This window comes from Rutilus rutilus (genome assembly GCF_951802725.1).
Source record: "Rutilus rutilus genome assembly, chromosome: 14".
NCBI classification, from domain to species: Eukaryota; Metazoa; Chordata; class Actinopteri; order Cypriniformes; family Leuciscidae; genus Rutilus; species Rutilus rutilus.
The window spans coordinates 30,226,954-30,245,549 of record NC_140219.1 but is presented as its reverse complement, the minus strand read 5'-3'; the positions used below and the strand labels follow the sequence as shown (position 1 = coordinate 30,245,549).

The 18,596-nt window shown below is 36.8% G+C and overlaps 1 protein-coding gene across 2 annotated transcripts; it reads right to left on the bottom strand.

The window, feature by feature from the left end:
* Positions 1 to 475: 475 nt before the first annotated feature.
* Positions 476 to 18,340, bottom strand: rraga (Ras-related GTP binding A). 2 transcript variants are annotated; one of them, XM_084430359.1, is made up of 11 exons: positions 18,228 to 18,340; positions 15,668 to 15,747; positions 13,229 to 13,328; positions 12,213 to 12,279; positions 11,892 to 12,114; positions 11,498 to 11,593; positions 9,819 to 9,941; positions 5,821 to 5,912; positions 5,625 to 5,740; positions 2,418 to 2,568; positions 476 to 1,200 (listed from the first exon to the last, which is right to left on the bottom strand). In XM_084430359.1, exons 2-10 carry the CDS (start codon positions 15,692 to 15,694, stop codon positions 2,465 to 2,467), a joined length of 948 nt encoding a protein of 315 aa, XP_084286485.1. In that variant the 5' UTR covers positions 15,695 to 15,747; positions 18,228 to 18,340; the 3' UTR covers positions 476 to 1,200; positions 2,418 to 2,464. The 2 variants fall into 2 exon arrangements, 1 of the variants encoding a protein (XP_084286485.1); XR_014629820.1 differs by lacking the exons at positions 476 to 1,200; positions 2,418 to 2,568; positions 5,625 to 5,740; positions 5,821 to 5,912 and adding an exon at positions 7,506 to 7,795 and having other exon boundaries at positions 8,958 to 9,941.
* Positions 18,341 to 18,596: the final 256 nt, after the last annotated feature.

The following is an 18,596-nucleotide window of genomic DNA, read 5'->3' as shown; positions in this document are numbered from 1 at the left end:
TTACTTTTTATCAATTTAACACATCCTTGCTGAATAAAAGTATTGATTTATTTCAAAAAAAAGAAAATTTTTTACTGACCCCAAATTACTGACCAGTAGTTTATATTATTGTTACAAAAGATTTCTATTTTTAAAACATTTGCTTCTTTTTTTTATTTCTTTTTTTTTATTCATCCAAGTATCCTAAAAAAGCATCAGGTTATGAAAAAATATTAAGCAGCAGAACTGTTTCCAGAAGAAGCAGAAGAAACTTCTTTCAAAAACATTAAAAATAGTAATGTTTCCAAACTTTTGGCCTGTACTGTATATATAATATATATATATATATATCTTTTTTTTTTTAAGGCTTTACCTGTTGTACTTGAAATGAAATGTGTGATCATAGTTTTTCTACATTGCACAGCCCAAATATTAGGAAAGGGAATCGATATGTTTTACATTCAGGTCAGTCATAATATAGGTCAACAAAAAATGTGCCGCTGACTGTTTACTGGTAACAAGACATTTGGCATTATCAGGACCCACATATATTCCCCCACTGCATTATTATACATTATATTCAACATTATATATAGCAGTTTAATGTAGTACTGACACTAAAACTCTGTAAACTTGAATTTTTCATTTTGGGTGAACTATACAGAATATACTGTATATTGTCACTATCCAAGATATTGATGAATTTTTGTATTGCGATATATTGTTACACCCCTAATGGGCACCTCAAAACACAGATTCATTTAAATGTATTACCTAACTATGGTTTTGTTGGACAGAAAAAGACATTCATTACACAACCATTAGTATTTATTGAGAATATTTATAATGATTTTGTAGATCAAGTAGGTCATTTATAAGTTAGTCCAATTTTGTCTGCTCGACATTTGGAAACACAGTACAGCAAGCCAATAATGCTTAATATAAGACGATATATAAAAGACACAGGCAAAGAATGCTGACTTGATGATCTAGCTTTCAGTAACTCGCAAGCCTCCTTTTATGGCACAAATCATATATTAAGGGAGCATTACAACATTCATTAAGAACCAAAGTTCCTTTGCGACATTAGTGAGGAAACAAGCATGTTATTGCCTTTTAATATCAGGAGATTAAGTTTCCTGGCAGAAACACTAGATGCGTGTGAAATCAGCAAAACAGGAGGAATTCTTCTGGATGATTCCCAGCAGTTCAACCACCACCCTGTGCATAAGAAAAAGCATAAACATGTCAGTAAAACAGCAGCCACCAAAATAATATTTATCTTTAACCCTGTCTGTTAATCTAGAGACACATGTGTTTCCAAACATTCTAATCACAGTTTAAAAGCACAGAATTCTATGGAAGCTTGTTTCCACCACATGATAAAAGGTAAAAAAGGTCATTCCGACTTTTTATCTCACAATTCCGACTTTTTTCTCACAATTGCATGATATAAAGTCGCAATTGTGTGTCAAGTCAGAATTGTGAGATATACTGTAAACTCTGTAAAGTCTTAAAAATAAAAACAGTCTTTTTTTTCCCTTAGAATTGGACTTTATAACTCACAATTGCAAAGATGTCAGAATTGTGAGATGTAAACCCGCAATTGCATCTTATTAAGTCAGAATTGCGAGATATCAAAGTGTCAGAATTGCGAGATATCAAAGTGTCAGAATTGCATGATACGAAGTCAGAATTGCGAGATATAAACTCACAATTGCGAGAGAAAAGTTCAGATTCATTCTAATCACAGTTTAAAAGCACAGAATTCTATGGAAGCTCGTTTCCGCCACAGGATAAAAAGTAAAAAAAGGTCATTGCGACTTTTTATCTCACAATTCCGACTTTTTTCTCACAATTGCATGATATAAAGTCGCAATTGTGAGATATCAAATCTGTAAAGTCTTAAAAATAAAAACTGTAAGTTTTTTTTTTTTTTTCTTAGAATTGGACTTTATAACTCACATTTGCAAAGATGTCAGAATTGTGAGATGTAAACCCGCAACTGCATCTTATCAAGTCAGAATTGCGAGATATCAAAGTGTCAGAATTGCGAGATATCAAAGTGTCAGAATTGCATGATACGAAGTCAGAATTGCGAGATATAAACTCACAATTGCGAGAGAAAAGTTCAGATTCATTCTAATCACAGTTTAAAGCACAGAATTCTATGGAAGCTCGTTTCCGCCACAGGATAAAAAGTTAAAAAATTGCGACTTTTTATCTCACAATTGCGAGTTTACATCTCAGAATTGCATGATATAAAGTCGCAATTGTGCGTTATTAAGTCAGAATTGTGAGATATAAACTTACAATTCTGAGGAAAACTGTCAAGTCTTTTTTTTTTTTTCTTAGAATTGGACTTTATAACTCGCAATTGCATCTTATAAAGTCAGAATCGCATGATATGAAGTCAGAATTGCGAGATATAAACTCACAATTGCGAGAGAGAAGTTCAGACACTCGAACTCTCTACTCCGGCAGTCTAGCGCATGCGCATGTGTAGACTGTGTTTGGGCCCGTCCACACGCTCAAGCTTCTCAAAGTGTCTCCTGGCGTTCCGGATGTTGATGAGGGTAGCAGCAGAAGCTGGAAGAGAGAGAGAGAGAGAGAGGCTTTACTCTGGGTCACAATGTGCTTTTCTCAAACCTCATTTGGAGTGCAGATTGGTGAAAGAACAATTTGGAGGTGTTTCGAAATGCAAGGAAGGACTGTTTCTAATTACATGCAGGATCTGAAAGCTGCTAAATCTTTGTGTAAATGAGGAACGGTCAAATCAAACACAAGTTAAGTATGGAGTGCCACAAGGTTCTATCTTATGTCCCCTTTTGTTCTGAATTTTTCATTATTGTCAGTCACTTGTCAAGTGATTTTTTAAATACTTGAAGCAGGAGAATAAAGGCTTACTCTACTTTTCAGTCAATTCTTTGTCCACTTTTATCAGCTTTCATTCTTGTCTTCTGTATATATAAATAAACCACTGTGTCAATGATCAGACATACCAATGCCATTATTTTAATAAAAGTAAATAAATTGCTGAAGATACAATGGAATAAGCTAATGTTATCATCAAGCATGGCAGTGATGAGATGGAATGAAAATCAATCGAACCCTGGCATGAATAAGGTTGAGATGTTAAGAATATAATGCACATTATGTGGCATGGCATCAACTTTTAAATAGAATAAAATAAAAAAAACATGGAAAATTAACCACTTAACCCTTCATATTCATAATAGTGTAATACAGCATGATTTTCAGTAATATCCAACACATTTGTGTTGACATCTAAAAAAAAAAGACGTGTTCGTGTGTTTCATGGTTTCACTGCCTTTCAAAGACCCAGGAATTTGTATTTTTACAACCAAATTCCTACACCTATTATAATACCTAAATATTCCTACAAAACTTCCTTTCCTGATGCAGAAAAGTTAGTTCATGCATTCATGACTTTGATACTAGATTATTATAATTCTCTAATGGCTTAATGTCCTAATCACCATAATCAAGCTTCAAGTTTCTTCAAAACGCAGAACCCAGGCGGATCCAGAAATCTTGCTGATGGATGCCCACTGCCAACTACACCAGTTGATAAACCAGACAAGGAGGGCCATTTTATGATCTTACTCTGAACACTGTCCGCCTCTCAAGTAGATTTAGGACACACTTCAAATACTATTAATCAATAATTTCCCTTTCAATTGAAAAATACTAATCAATTACATTTATTTAATGAACACGTGACTAGTATTACCCACTCTGAGCAATTTAGAAAATATTTGGCAAAAATAAATGTTGTCGTCAAGAAATAAGGCTTAATTGTCATGAAAATGTCACCCAAAAATGTTTTGTGATTATATAAGAGCTGGTAATTTGTGGCCATGATAGTCTAAAAATCAAATAAAGGAAAGATTTATTTCCCCAACATGTTAGACCACAGTTGAGTGTAATAACTAACCTATTGAAGTATAACTCTCGCCAAAATGCAACCTAGGGTCTTTTCGTGAATCTACCCGAGGCAAACTTTCATTTAAAAGCATAATTAGGATGGAAACGCCACTTTTAAGATTGACCGTATTTTAGTTTTCGGTCAAATGGCCTTTTTTTATTTTGTCCGTCAAAAATAGTCGATCTCCGAATGCGAATGAACCGACTCTGAATTTTAGTATTGCTTCTTATATGAGGATCCTTTTTCAAATACAAGGTCAATATTGATTTTCACTAACGACAAAACAACAAATTATCCGTGAATTTATATGGAACTAAGCTTTAGGAGCTTTACTCTCCTCCCGGTTACGTTGCATTCGGAGATCGACTATTTTTGACTGTCAAAATGCCGGCGGACACAGCTACAGTGAGTTGTTCAATCTTTCTTTTTAGTAAACTGTGTACACAAACAATGTTCTCAAAGCTCGAGTTCATGTGTAGAGCCCCTGGTGATCCTTCGAGCAAAGTTTCATGTTGTGTCGAGCCTTCTTTGTGTTTTAAAAATAGCGATTTTTTATGCTATCATAGTAGTGCCCCAAGCACTCCCATTCAAAAGGCAATTTGACCGAAAACGAAAATACAGTCAATCTTAAAAGTGGCGTTTCCATCCTAGTTATGTTTTTAAACGAAAGTTTGCCTCGGGTAGATTCACAAAAAGACCCTAGGTTGCATTTTGGCGAGAGTTACCCTTTAATAGTTAATAACTAGTGCTGCACGATTAATCATATCGCAATCGCGATGTCAAGCCTACGCGATTATATGACGCAAAATGCTGCGATTTTATATTAAATAAACAAATTAGCGCTGTTAACGCAGCATCTGTTAATTTTTGGCATCCTTTGGCTAGTGTTACATGATCCCGCTCTTATTCAAGCAAATGCTTTTAAACCATTCATGCGCGATAAGACAAAAATGAACGCGCTGCCTGTGAATGTCTTGACTGTGACACACAGAAAGACTCGCGCTAATATCGTGCGTGCGCACAAAACAGCATGCCAGAATACAGCTCTCTTTCGAGCTTGAACGAACAATAACACACACAATTATGCCAAAATGTCCTTTTGTCGAGTATCTTCATAACATAAGAGCAGTCTTATGATGAACGTGAAGAGTTGTGACTCGTGAGAGAATGAGGCGTGTGAGATCCGCGTCTCTGTCAGCAGCGGCTGGTCTTAAAGGGACAGTACACAGTAGCCACTAATTATATCTGTCGCTAAAGTTAATCAAAGAACAAAGGGAACAGAGAAAAACACTCACTGCTCTTGACTAAAGAACTTTTTTCTTTAGGCAGATTATCACTAATCTGTGTGTGCATTTATTTTCCTTGAGAACCAAGCAAGTTGACTCATGAAACCATTTGTTTATTATATCGCAATCGCAATCTTGACCTCAATTATCGCAATATGACATTTTCCCCAAATCGTGCAGCCCTATTAATAACTAATGATCTTTGCAACGGAAGTGAATCGATCAAAACTTTAGCTGGACAATAACTTCTCTTCTTCAATAGCCAAAACAATCTCTGTTACTAAATTTCCTATTATCACTGTAAAGCTGCTTTGAAACAATCTATATTGTTAAAATGAAGGTGACTTGACTTGTAATGTGAGATTATCGGGTGGCAAAACCCATTGCTGTTCATGCATGCTGATGCTTACGTATAGACGGGTCTGACATGATCACCATGACGTAGGTGTTGGACGTGAACACGTCGATAAAGGCAGCAAAGTTAGAGTTTCGCACTTCCATGCTTTGGAAAGAGGCCGCCAACTTGCTGTGGGACAGAGAGAAATGTCACATGACCATGACGCATGTGTTCAGCACTTACAGCTTCATGAACAGAGTCTGACTGACCTGCAGCTCAACTTGAACTGCTTGATGATGTTACTGATCTTCTCAAAGCGATGAGCATCACGCTGTTCCTTACACTGATAATGAGAGATCACCTGACAAGACACAAGTATACATGTCAAATAATTTGTTTGCAAAGCACCTTTGCACAATAAGTTCTTTTCATGTTCACTGCAGTTTTCCCTTTTTTGTGTGTTTTGTTTCCAGAGTTTGACTGAATCTGCATACCTGTCAAACAGCAATTGTTATATAAGATAGAAATGTCAGAAAAATGACCATAGAAATAACTTGCTTCTGCCTATTAAGTATCCAAAGAACTACAGTTTCAGGCATTCGGTGTTGGGCGTTTAGGATGTCTGGCACCAGTTTACCATGAACGCTGACTCTCTCACCTTTTGCATTGCATATTTTCAGATAATCTGGTGTTAAAGGATTAGTTCAGTTCAGAATTAAAACGTCCTGATCATTAGCTCACCCCCCCCCCCACGTCATCCAAGATGTTCATGTCTTTCTTTCTTCAGTCGAAAAGAAATTAAGGTTTTTGAGGAAAACATTCCAGGACTTCTCTCCATATAGTGGACTTCAATGGGTTGAAGGTTCAAATGTCAGTTTCAGTGCAGCTTCAAAGGCTCTACACGATCCCAGCCGAGGATTAAGGGTCTTGTCTAGCCAAACCATTGCTCACTTTCAAAAAACAACAACATTTATATACTTTTTAACCACAAATGCTTGTCTTGCATAGCTGCGAATGCGCCACACATTACGTAATCCAGGGCTGCCAACTCTCACGCATTGAGCATGAGACTCACGCAATTGACACGCACAGAAAAAAATGCGGAGCAAAGAGGTACTTTTAATATTAAACTAATTCTCAGCTCTTAGATTCCGTCAATTTTATTACGAAATTCAGACAAAAATACGTTTGACAAAAAACCGATCATCTGTTACTTTTTTATTTAAAGATGCAGTACAACTTACCGAAAGTATCCATAATATCGACCAATTAGTGTTTTTCAACCACACAGGAGAACAATTATGTCACATAACGTTACATTTACCTCAGGAAAGCCATTTAATGACCATAGCATGTTAACTGAATAGAAAAAAATAGCTAGATTTTTACTTATGTCATTAAATAATTGTTATAACAAAAACTGCATTATATTTAATTTAATTTGTTATTTTTAACCTTTAATAATACCAGCAGATTGGGCACTCTATGTTTACAGCATTAGGTGAGATTATTTTTTTTTAATAAAATTTTAAATAAACATGTATCCAAATTAGTCAATATTGAATCAAAATCGGAATCAAGTCACAAGAATGGAATTGAAATCTTGAAATTTTTGTCAAGCAATAATAAAAACTGTATCCTACCAGTCATTGTACAATGTAAACATTGTAACATGTTGTCACTAAACTTCATAAAATTCTATTTAGTTACCAAATGTTTTGACAATCACAATTACACTTATTGTGATGCAATATTTGTTTTTACAACCACCCCCCCAAAAAAATCTCACTCCAAGCTAAACTCAAAAGTTGGCAGCCCTGCGTAATCACGTTGAAAGGTCACGTGTGTTCCGTTTCAACAATGTAGGATAGGGTGAAAAACTTCATCTCATTTTCTCCTCCAACTTCAAAATCGCCCGACATCGTTGTTTTACTTTTTTTTTCTTTCTTTTTTTTAAACAACGTTTGACACAAGTCTTTGCACATTAGCTTTGTAAACATTAGGTCGGTACTTCCACCTACGTCACACGTGAGCTTTCAACATGATTATGTGGAGCATCGCAGAGCTAGTGCAAGATGAGCATTTGTGGTTAAAAAGTACTTTTTTTTTCTTTTCTTTTTTGAAAGTGAGCGATGGTTTGTCTAGATAAGACCCTTATTCCTCATCTGGGATCGTGTAGAGCCTTTGAAGCTGCACTGAAACTGCATTTTGGATCTTCAAACTGTTGAACCCCAATGAAGTCCACTATATCAGAGGTCCCCAACCCCCGGGCCGCGGACCGGTACCGGTCCGTGGGACATTTGGTACCGGGCCTCACAGAAAGAATATATCACTTAACGTATTTTCCGGACTATAAATCGTTCCGGAGTATGTCGCATCAGTAAAAAAATGCGTCATGAAGAAGAAAAAACATAATATAGCCTAAGTCGCACTGGACTATAAGTCGCATTAATTTAGAAATGTAGCCTATTTCACACACAAAAAAAATATATAAAAAAAAAAGAATAATAATAATTGTTCGGATGGGACTGTTCACCCTTACGGACGTGAGCGCTCTGAAAGCGGCACAAAAAGACTGCTTTAAAACTTTCACAGAGACCTCAGACAGAAAGCAAAAAGCCTGTCTTTAAATTGTATTTCGTTTTGTATTAATTGTATCTTAATTTTAATCAATGTTTCATCACCCAATTGCCAGGATTTAATAAGAAAGTAAATATAATAGAAAATATTTAATCAGGACACGGAGGCGCGGGCGCGTGAACTGGAGCTGATCTCATAAATTAACCGAAATTCAGCGTATAAGGTAGCCTACTTGCCTCACAGACCTGAGACATAGAAAGCTTGAAATGTCTAATTTTAAACAGAACAATTCAAAACAAAAGAAAACTGACTGTTCTCTGCTTATGTAATTCGTATATGTGCATTTCTCTCTGGCGCGTTCACTAGGCATACTGCGAAGATCGAGTCAGCATTGTCAACTCCATCTTTGCACAGAAAACACTTGTTTAAACAATTAAAATGTCTCCTGCTATATTTTACATATTCATAATCATTCATTTTGGTTCTTAAAATCGGTTCTTTGTGACAGCTTTTAGGTGCTTTATTGGCAGCGCCACCCTTACATCGCATCAGCACCGTAAACATGGAGATTTTTTTCTTTTGGGGGGCTTTTTGTTTGTGTTCAGGCTTTCTCAGTTGTCTTTAGGCGCGATATTACGAGTACCCTGCTAATAAAATTGCAAGTAAGCCTACACATTGGATTCACGTTTATTATTATATTTAATTGTTTTTATATTTTTTTTATATTTTGTTGTATTTATCCGCCGCACCTTAAAGGCCGGTCCGTGGAAATATTGTCTGATATTAAACCGGTCCGTGGCGCAAAAAAGGTTGGGGACCGCTGCACTATATGGAGAAAAATCCTGGAAAAATGTATTTCTTAATTTCTTTTCGACTGAAGAAAGAAAGACATCTTGGATGATGTGGGGGTGAGTAAATTATCAGGACATTTTAATTCTGAAGTGAACTAATCCTTTAAATGATGATGTGACTCTGGATAAAAAGTTTGTGTTTTGCACATTCACTTATCGCAATTCATTGAAAATCTGTCCTCAAACCATCCTTTTGTTGGCAGCCCTCATTGGCAACATGGAGAAAGGTGGACCAAGGCGCGCGTTAGCAACTCTGGATACCAATTGCCCACTGGGACCTATTGTCCATTCAAGTTCCCCTAAAATTTGAATGGACCCATGTCACCCTTCACTTCAGCAGGGATCTGGCAACACCGTAACTATTTTGAAGCTGTTATGTCCAGTATTTCAAAGAGTTCACCTTACGTGCGCTCAGTGTGGGTGGTGCCAGTCCTGGGCATTCATTTTTTATACACTTATTAAAAACAAACCTCTGTATATCCAGAGAACAATAATATTAGTTCCCTTGAGCAATGAATCGTTTTTTACGTGAATTCTAGTCAAAATCGCCACACCACAATGAGCGTGCAAAATAATTCAATTCATTGTTGATTGTTTTCATTATAAATTTGTTTTTGCAGACCTACAATTTAGCTTTATAGAGCTGACAAAATATATATTAAAACAAATTTTTTAGTTTAGTTATATTTGACCATGTAAAACTGTGCAAACATAAAATGGCAATAAAAGCATAACATGAAGTCATGCCAAAATTTTGCAGCGTAAATTTGAATATATGCTAGTATCGAGTGCGTGTGTAATTGTGTGCAAGCACTGTGTTTCAGTTTGGTACAAACCAGGAAAGTAGCTCTTTCAAAAAGTAAGACTTCATCTGCCTCAATGATCTGAGCGAAGTTGCGCAGGTTACACTCAAGCTGCTGTACGTTAGGAATGAGCTGATACACGATACTGGACCAAGCCTGCAGACACAAACACACATCAGAACATATTCAACTTTCTTACTGTCGGATTGGTGTATTCATACTCAAATGTATTCTTTTAATGTCTTTTATCCATTTCTTTTATTCCTTTTTATGAATCTTACTAATCTTTTCTTTATGAACTCCATGTACCACTTAATCATTAATCGCTATATTTCCTTATGTTGCATGATTATTCATTTACATGTTATTCATTTCTACTTTATACTCTGATATGTTTGATTATTTTCAAATGTAAGATCTTTTGTGTCTTGCTTCGGAATTAATTGCTTGATGTACCAAATCATATCAAAATATGTCTGTTTGCATCTCTCCAAAATGCTCTTAAAGGGAAAGTTCGCCCAGAAATGAAAATTTCGTAATCACTTATTCGGCCTCAAGTTGTTTGGTTACCCACATTCTTCAAAACATCTTTCAGGTTTGGAACAGCTTGAGGGTGAGTAAAGGATGACAGAATTTACATTTTTTGGGTGAACTGTCCCTTTTAAGGTGTTAAAACCACAATGGCTTATCAAGTTATTCTGTGTGCCTTACAAGGACCATGGTGACCTAATAAAATCTGCTTTGGTACAAATAACAATAGGTACTATCCCTAGTCCCTTCTGGTTACATAGGATATATATAACAATTAAAGTGGTGTACTTACAATATATATATATACACACTACCGTTCAAAAGTTTGGGGTCAGTAAGATTTTTAATGTTTTTAAAAGAAGTATCTTCTGCTCACCAAGGCTGCATTTATTTGATTAAAAATACAAACAAAAACAGTAATATTGTGAAATATTATTCCAATTTAAAACAGCTGTTTTCTATGTGAATATATATCCATCCATCCATCCATCTTCTTCTGCTTATCCGGGGCCGGGTCGCGGGGGCAGCAGTCTAAGCAGAGATGCCCAGACTTCCCTCTCCCTGGACACTTCCTCCAGCTCTTCCGGGGGGACACCGATGCGTTCCCAGGCCAGCCGGGAGACATAGTCTCTCCAGCGTGTCCTAGGTCTTCCCCGGGGTCTCCTCCCAGTAAAGGAAAGGTGAATATATAGTTCCCGGGAAGGTGAATATATAGTTAAGTGTAATTTATTCCTGTGATCAAAGGAATTATCATTGATAATAATAATGAATGTTTCTTGAGCATCAAATCATCATATTAGAATGATTTCTGAAGGATCATGTGACACTGAAGACTGGAGTAATGATGCTGAAAAATCAGCTTTGATCACAGGAATAAATTACAGTTTAAAATATATTAAAATAGAAAACAGTCATTTTAAATTGTCATAATATTTCACAATATTACGTTTTTTTTTTTTTTTTTTATCAAATAAATGCAGCCTTGGTGAGCAGAAGAGACTTCTTTTAAAAACATGAAAAAAATCTTACTGACCCCAAACTTTTGAACGGTAGTGTGTATATATATATATATATATATATATATATATATATATATATATATATATATATATATATATATATACTGTATATATATATATATATATATATATATATATATTATTCAAATGCACACGTCTTACTTTATACAGCGTCTCGTCCCAAATGGACGTTCTGAAGCAAGTGCAGGCCAGTGGGCGAGACAGTCTTTTCAGGTCCTCCTCACGCTCTTTAAATATCTAAATAACCACAAAGAAAATTACAGATATTAAATAACACAGTTTATGTCGATTTCATTGTATTTTATCAGTCTGAAGACAGTCTACATGGACTTGCTTCAGACTCCTTACAGTAATGAGAATGAGATTGTCTTTGCATTTCAGTAATGAGAATTTGAGGGGAACAAATCGAGACAATTTATATAAAATGGGGCCATTTTTAGGATTCAATGTGACCCAGACATGTTCTTGCAAGCAGGTTTCTTAAGATTAACAGTCAAGGGATTACAACAACAAAAGGTTTCCGCTCATATCGTACCAGGTCTCTCTGATCCTCCTGGACCAGGTCCATCTTGTGCACCAGGCAGAAGATCTTTGCGTCAGGCGAGTTCTGCAGGATGGCTTCAAGACACGACTGGTAGTAATGCATATCTTTCTCCAGCTCTCGGCTCTCCACGTCAAACACATAGATCAACACCTCTACATTGCGAAAGATGTTGTCTCTTTGACTCGTGAAGTAGTTTTCCATGAAAGTGTCCTGCCTGTGCAATTCACATGTAAAGACGAAGCGAGGATGAAATCATCTTCACAAAAGCCATCCAACAAAGCTCGTTCGTACAGGGGTGCTCGTGACACTTACCCACCGCAGTCCCACAGGTTCAGCACCAGATTGCCCAGAAATCGCACATGAGAGTGCTCCACATCAACTGAAATGAGGAAAATACACCTGATTTTTAATCTTTCACTGATCAATGGCTGTGTTCCAGTCCAAAATTGTCATGCCCTTCACTCGCTAACTTCCCTCCGTCTCGTTCACTCGGATGTACGTCACTGCTTACGCTGCACGAGTGCCCACTACTGGCGGACACTGCGGTGGGCTGAACTGGAACGTCCTAAGCCCTTGATCACTTGGAATCAGCTATAATGTTTATTTGTTATTTACATTTTGTTTTTTCCCTTTAAGAATTTGTTTAATGCAGCATCCAAATGTATGTGTGTTTGGGTTGTTGTAAATTAAAAAATATATATAAATAATATATCATAGAGTTGTCTGTTAAGGTGGTGATTAGACGAGATATGTGGTGACGTCACAGTCGTACTGCATTGTGGGACATATAGGTGCCTGAAGTGTACATATGAAGTAGACTCGCTCCCTCGGTCAAAACCGAAATTACAAATTACATATGTCGTAATATATGTTGACATTAACATCTCCCGTTCCGCATCAGGTCTCATTTATATTAATGTAAAACAGGGGAAATTGTTTAATATTTTATGGAACTCTACAGTACAAATTAAAAGAAGTACCACAAATGATTATTATTAAGCCACTGAGAACAATAGCCACTGCAGAAAACTGCCCTAAAAATAGTAATCTTTCTTATTTTTTAAAGCAAAATAATCATCAAAGGACCAGTAAATGTGTTTTGGGAAAATATCTCCAACCTCTGCAGCTCGAAATCTCATTTGCACTTTTGCATTTCCTAACCCGAAGCTCTGATCACAAAACACATAAGATCCAACAGAGTCACTGGTGTCACTGAAGTAAAACCTGATGCGTCTCGAGGTGTCGTGCAGGTTTGGAACAAAATGAGTTTGAATCAAACATGGCAGGATTTGCATTTTCTAGGGAACTATATCTGGTAAATGTCATACTTGTGGCTCCAAGGCGACGAGTGTCTCTGGCGATGTAATTTGCAAATATAATTGACCTCATACTGGTCTTTCCTGATCCACTTTTACCCATCAACAGCACCTGCAAAAAGAAACAACAGAGGGTCATTTCATGAGGGGAGAGCTGGAATCTATACATTAGGGCAGTGCTTCTCAAACATGTGGTTCTTTTTACATTAAATAAAGCACACGATCTGCACCGAAGATTATCCTTGTAGTACTTTGTCTGTTATTCCAGCCGAAACGCCACAGAAAAAGAAACTGTTTGTAAAAGAGAATCTTAGCAGCTGGTTAGTACAAAAAACTCTGATTAACTCTTTACCCCCCCATTGACGGGATTTTCCAGCTTTCCGTGTTTTCACTGTTATACGGTAGGGGCCGCTATAACACGTCTTCTGAAAGAGAGAGAATCTCCTGATCTAAACACAGGCAAAGATGTAAAAACAAGCAATAGCATACGCAAGCTGATGCATATGTAAAATAACGCGATCGTCACCATTAAACAGCATGTAAATCAAAACTGCCGAATGTTACTGAATGAAATGTTGACCCAGACGAGGGGCAGGACTGTGAAGCTTTGAGGGTGTGGATGGACTCGTTCTACATGTTTTGATCCTCGTTCTGAGTCCGATCCAGGCGTCGTCTTCGACAAAAAAGTGATTTTCTCCGCTTTTTGCTCATTTTTATGAAACTCACCCACATTTAAGTGTTGATAAAAAAGAAGCATGAAGCTAGAATAAAACGTTATGTTTGTTTAAAAGCAGAGGGTCTGTTCCTTCATTTGATATATTGCATGTTCAGATATTCATAGATTCAGAATTAGCACTGATTTCGTATTGTTTAGTCTGTGCATGTCTGTGGACTCTTGTAGTATGGTGGATTTTTGTCCACATTTTGTTTAGATATAACATGATTACTTGAGAATGTCGTTGTTGTACGGCAAAAAGAATCATGTCATACCCTGTTGACTATGTGAATCGCTGCCACTGGATAAGATGTCAAAAAAAAAGAAAGCTGACATTTCCTTTCTCAGCTAAAAATCCAGAGGTTATGAAAAATATGTTTAAAGCGTATACGCATCAAGAAAAAAACAGCACTGCTGCTATGAAAGCTGAAAGGACCGCTGAAAGACAATATGAATATAGCTGTGCAAGTGCATTTACGGTTCAATAAAGCTTAGAAAACATGTTATCTTAGAAACTTCAAAAGCGTTGCATATTAATTCTAAAGCCAAGTTATATTATACATTATATTGATATTCATTTAAAATAAAAGCTTAATAGATACAGTGACAGTCCGACAACGGATGCACACACTGTTCATGGCTGTATAGGTGTGTGTGTGTGTGTGTACATGGTAAATGTTTTATATCTTAACCCTCTGGGGTCCTTCGGGTCCAAATGGACCCGAAGCGTTTAAATAAAAAAATGTAAAAAATCATAGCTTCATCGGAATGGTCCGAAATTTGGTGACTTTGTTGGTACTTGGTATATGAACACCCCAAAAAATTGGGGACAGGATTTGAATAGTCTAAGTGGTTGTAAAATAAATTTGTCACACTCAGGACCTTCGGGTCCAAATGGACCCACCATAGGAAATGAATGGGAAATTGGCAAAAATGTGAAAATGCAGAGTTTTTTTGTGCGTACAATCTACAAATCAGCCACGATCCAGAAAAAAAGCACACAACAGTGAAGGGGTTATAAAACATCAAGAGTGCAAAACAGACACATCCACACACACACACACACAAACACACTTTTATACACATACACACTAATAAATTCAGATTACAAAAATCTGTTTTGAATTTTTAAAAATCACAGCTTCATCAGAATGAAACTTGGTGACTTTTATGGTATTAGGTATGTGAACACACAAAAAATATTGGGGTCATGATCCAAGCACGTCACACTTCTGTTCTTTGGTCAAAAATGACCCCCATAGGAAATGAATGGAAAATTGTCAAAAATATGAAAACACAGATTTTTTTATCTACAAATCAGCCAGGATGGAGAAAAAAAAGGACTCAACAGTGAAGGGGTGAATCTCTAAAACATGAAGAGTACAAAAAAAAAACACACACACACACATTTTTTTTTATAAAAATAAAATAAAATAAAAATATATAAAAAATGTCTATTATATTCAATGGGAAAAAATGGGTCATAATTATTGCATAAATATTAATTAAAATCATAAAATTATCTCAAAACACCAAAAAAGAAAAGAAAAAATATTATAAAAAACAAGTAAAAAAAAATATATGATTTTTTTTTTATATATATATTAATCCCGCCCTCCGGGTCCATTTGGACCCGAAGGTCCTGAGTGTGACTGTTAAACGAAGGACCCCAGAGGGTTAAAGTGAAGTGAAACACATCAACAGTCAGTGTAATATAACAGTGTGGTTAAACTCACCTTCTTCTTCATGGCTGTGCTGGACATTTCCCTGCTGAACTTCACCACTGTAAACCACTGTAACTGCAGATTGTCAAAACCTGCAACAAGACCAGGACACACAGATCATCACTCTTCTGTCTGGCTCATTCAGCAATGCTCTGATGTAAATAACTGATGAAATCAGAAGAAATTAAAAAGTACAGCAACTCAATCGATATCTCTGCAAAAGAGCACATGAAATCTGATCGCTCTGATTTTCTGCAGATTCTGGTGGTTTTTGGTTAAGACTGTTCACATGACCTTTTAAACATGGCCTAGATGAAGCCCCATTTACACCAGGCAATAGATTCGGCCTCACACACATCATAAGGTCAACTTCTAATGAGATCAGTGAGATTTGCCACTTGCAAACGGAAGACTTGTAGCCGTTAAGTCTGTGTTTACGTGTAGCACTTTTCATTCAATACTTTTTGTACTGCTGAATTCAGCGCCTGTATGTTCAAGAATAAAGTTCAATATAAGCCTGTCCTTTTTAAATGTCATCCAATGACCGGTCGTGAAACTGCAGTGTCATCATCAGATCTCGTGCAGCTGCTCTGGAGTAAGTTGATCTAGATGATGATGATGAGTTAATCTTACATCATCGGCACCACCTCAAGTCAGGGGTGGGAACCACAGGGTGCCTCACGATACGATACATGGCTCACGATGCCGATAATGTCATGTGTTCTGGCGACTGCCGTGTTTATTGAACCAATCAGATAAGAGTAAATCGAGAGTCAGCGAGAAGCTCATCTGATTGGCTACATGATGAAGGTGGACCCACCCTCCTCTTCGCACTTGCAAAACTCAATGATACCCTTTTTCCACCAAAAAAGAACTGGTTCGGAACTGGTGCTGGTTCAAAGTTGGTTCAACTTGCGAACCTTCTCAGAACCTGTTTGTTTTTCCACTGACATTGATGAAACAAGCCTTCATGAGTTGCTTGTATATAGAGTGGTGCAGGTTTGACATCACTTTGTAGGCCAAAACGCGGAAATTGCATTTTAGCACTTCCAGTTCCATCGTCCAGAAGTCAGTGGGTGTTTTGAATGGGGTTTTGGTTAAAAAGCTGAAATAAGGTCTGTGGTGAACACAAGCTCAAGACACTTTCACGTTTTATTCAACAACATAAAATACACCAGTATTACCCCACTCGAGATGCTTTGAAGCTGTTACGCGTCTTGAAAAAGGTGGTTGCTAACAAGTGTCTGAATGAGACTACAGAGGCTGTCGAGGAGATTAACCATCATCACACTGAACATGTACACTCAGTCTGCTTTACAGCAGCGTTATGCTCGTAATTGTGCTCTTACAAACGTATTCTAACTCAAACGTTCTGGGAAAAGGTTTTTAAAGACTGAAAGAGTTGTCGGAAGTTTAGAGATGGTGACGTTGGATTCGTGGGAGCGTGGCGTACTTCGTTTATAGCCAACCTTTAGCTTTTTACTTCTGGCAGCTGCATTTAGGCTTCAAAACTCATGAACATTGTGTTCATCTGTGACAATTAAGGATGATCAAAATGGCATTTTCGGTTTTTAAAATTCAGATTCAGTAAAATTATTGAATTTAATTAAAAGTCTAACAATAATACAATAAATGTAAAAAAAAAAAAAAATTAAGTCATTTTTGGTAGCGTCATCAAGTCATCAAGACAGCGTCAAATCTACGGTACACAATTAAAAAGTTGTAACCTGCAATTGTTATCTTATGGAGCTTTATCTCTAGGCTACATGATCTAAACTTACAATTGCATCACTGTATGATCTGTATCCTCATGTGTAGGTTGATTCAGTGGTTTAATATAGCACTGAAAATTATATTTGAACTATTAATTTCACCAGACACAGTTAGAAACGTACGTTTGGAAACTTCTACATAAAATAAATACATTTCTTTGTATTAGATACAAAAAAAATTGTATAAATAACAATAACAAAAATAAATAACAACCAAGAGATCGGCAAACAAATTATGCTCGAGATTTTCCAAGAACTTTGAGACCTTTTGCATTGACTATTCAACACAGAGGCGATTTCTAGTGTGTGTATTAAGTTATATGGTCAGTTTCCCTCAGGTTCACACACAGCTGTCAATCAGACTAACAACAACAAGTACTACATCATCTTCATCATCCTCATCCTCGTCATAACATGTTCCAGACAGTATCGTTTGACAACCACAGAGTGCCGAGTGTGCAACCTAACCAACTTCATTAGTGAAATACATGCTATGGCTTATGCTACACGCTACTTGCGTTGAACATTTTGTCCAATACAAAGACTATCGTGCGTTTTTGTGAGTCTTGAGTGTCCAAATGAATTCTGAGGGCAGAGGCGCGCTGTGGTTTTGCAAGATTTGGTAAGGTTGTTTGTTTGTCACTTCCCGCTAATGACTGACTCAGATGAAGACTGTTCTTTATTTTCTTCTGCTGAAGTCGTTAACTCTACACTTGCGCTGTGCTAAATACGACTGAAGACTCTAAATAGAAGAGACGCTTTGCTGTTAATGTGGGTAATGTTGACAAATAAACACATACCTGATTAAACTCCCCATCGATGTTTGTCTCCTGCTAGTTCGCGAATGGTGACGATGAGCACGTGACTAACAGCTGCTGTCTCGCGATGAGTTGACACACTCCGCTCGGATGACGTCAGCGCACAAGTGGCATTCACGTGACTAGTCACACTGTTTACCTTGTAAATAATACCAGTCCCCCCGCCAGTATTATAATACCAGTCCCCCCACCCGTGTATAATATATATATATATATATATATATATATATATATATATATATATATATATATATATATATATATATATATATATAAATCTTCTGTTAACCTTCGACAAGCCTAGATAAACCCAGACCCAGATAGCACACGTACGTCGGGCCGACGTTGGCC

Bases quoted from the DNA above. Each gene is read 5' to 3' on its own strand.
- rraga (XM_084430359.1), bottom strand. From the start codon at position 15,694: ATGTCCAGCACAGCCATGAAGAAGAAG. The intron at 13,329-15,667 runs GTGAGTTTAACC...TTCTTTTTGCAG, and splicing joins GCACAGCCATGAAGAAGAAG to GTGCTGTTGATGGGTAAAAG. The intron at 12,280-13,228 runs GTATGACATTTA...TCCTCATTTCAG, and splicing joins TCGTCGCCTTGGAGCCACAA to TTGATGTGGAGCACTCTCAT.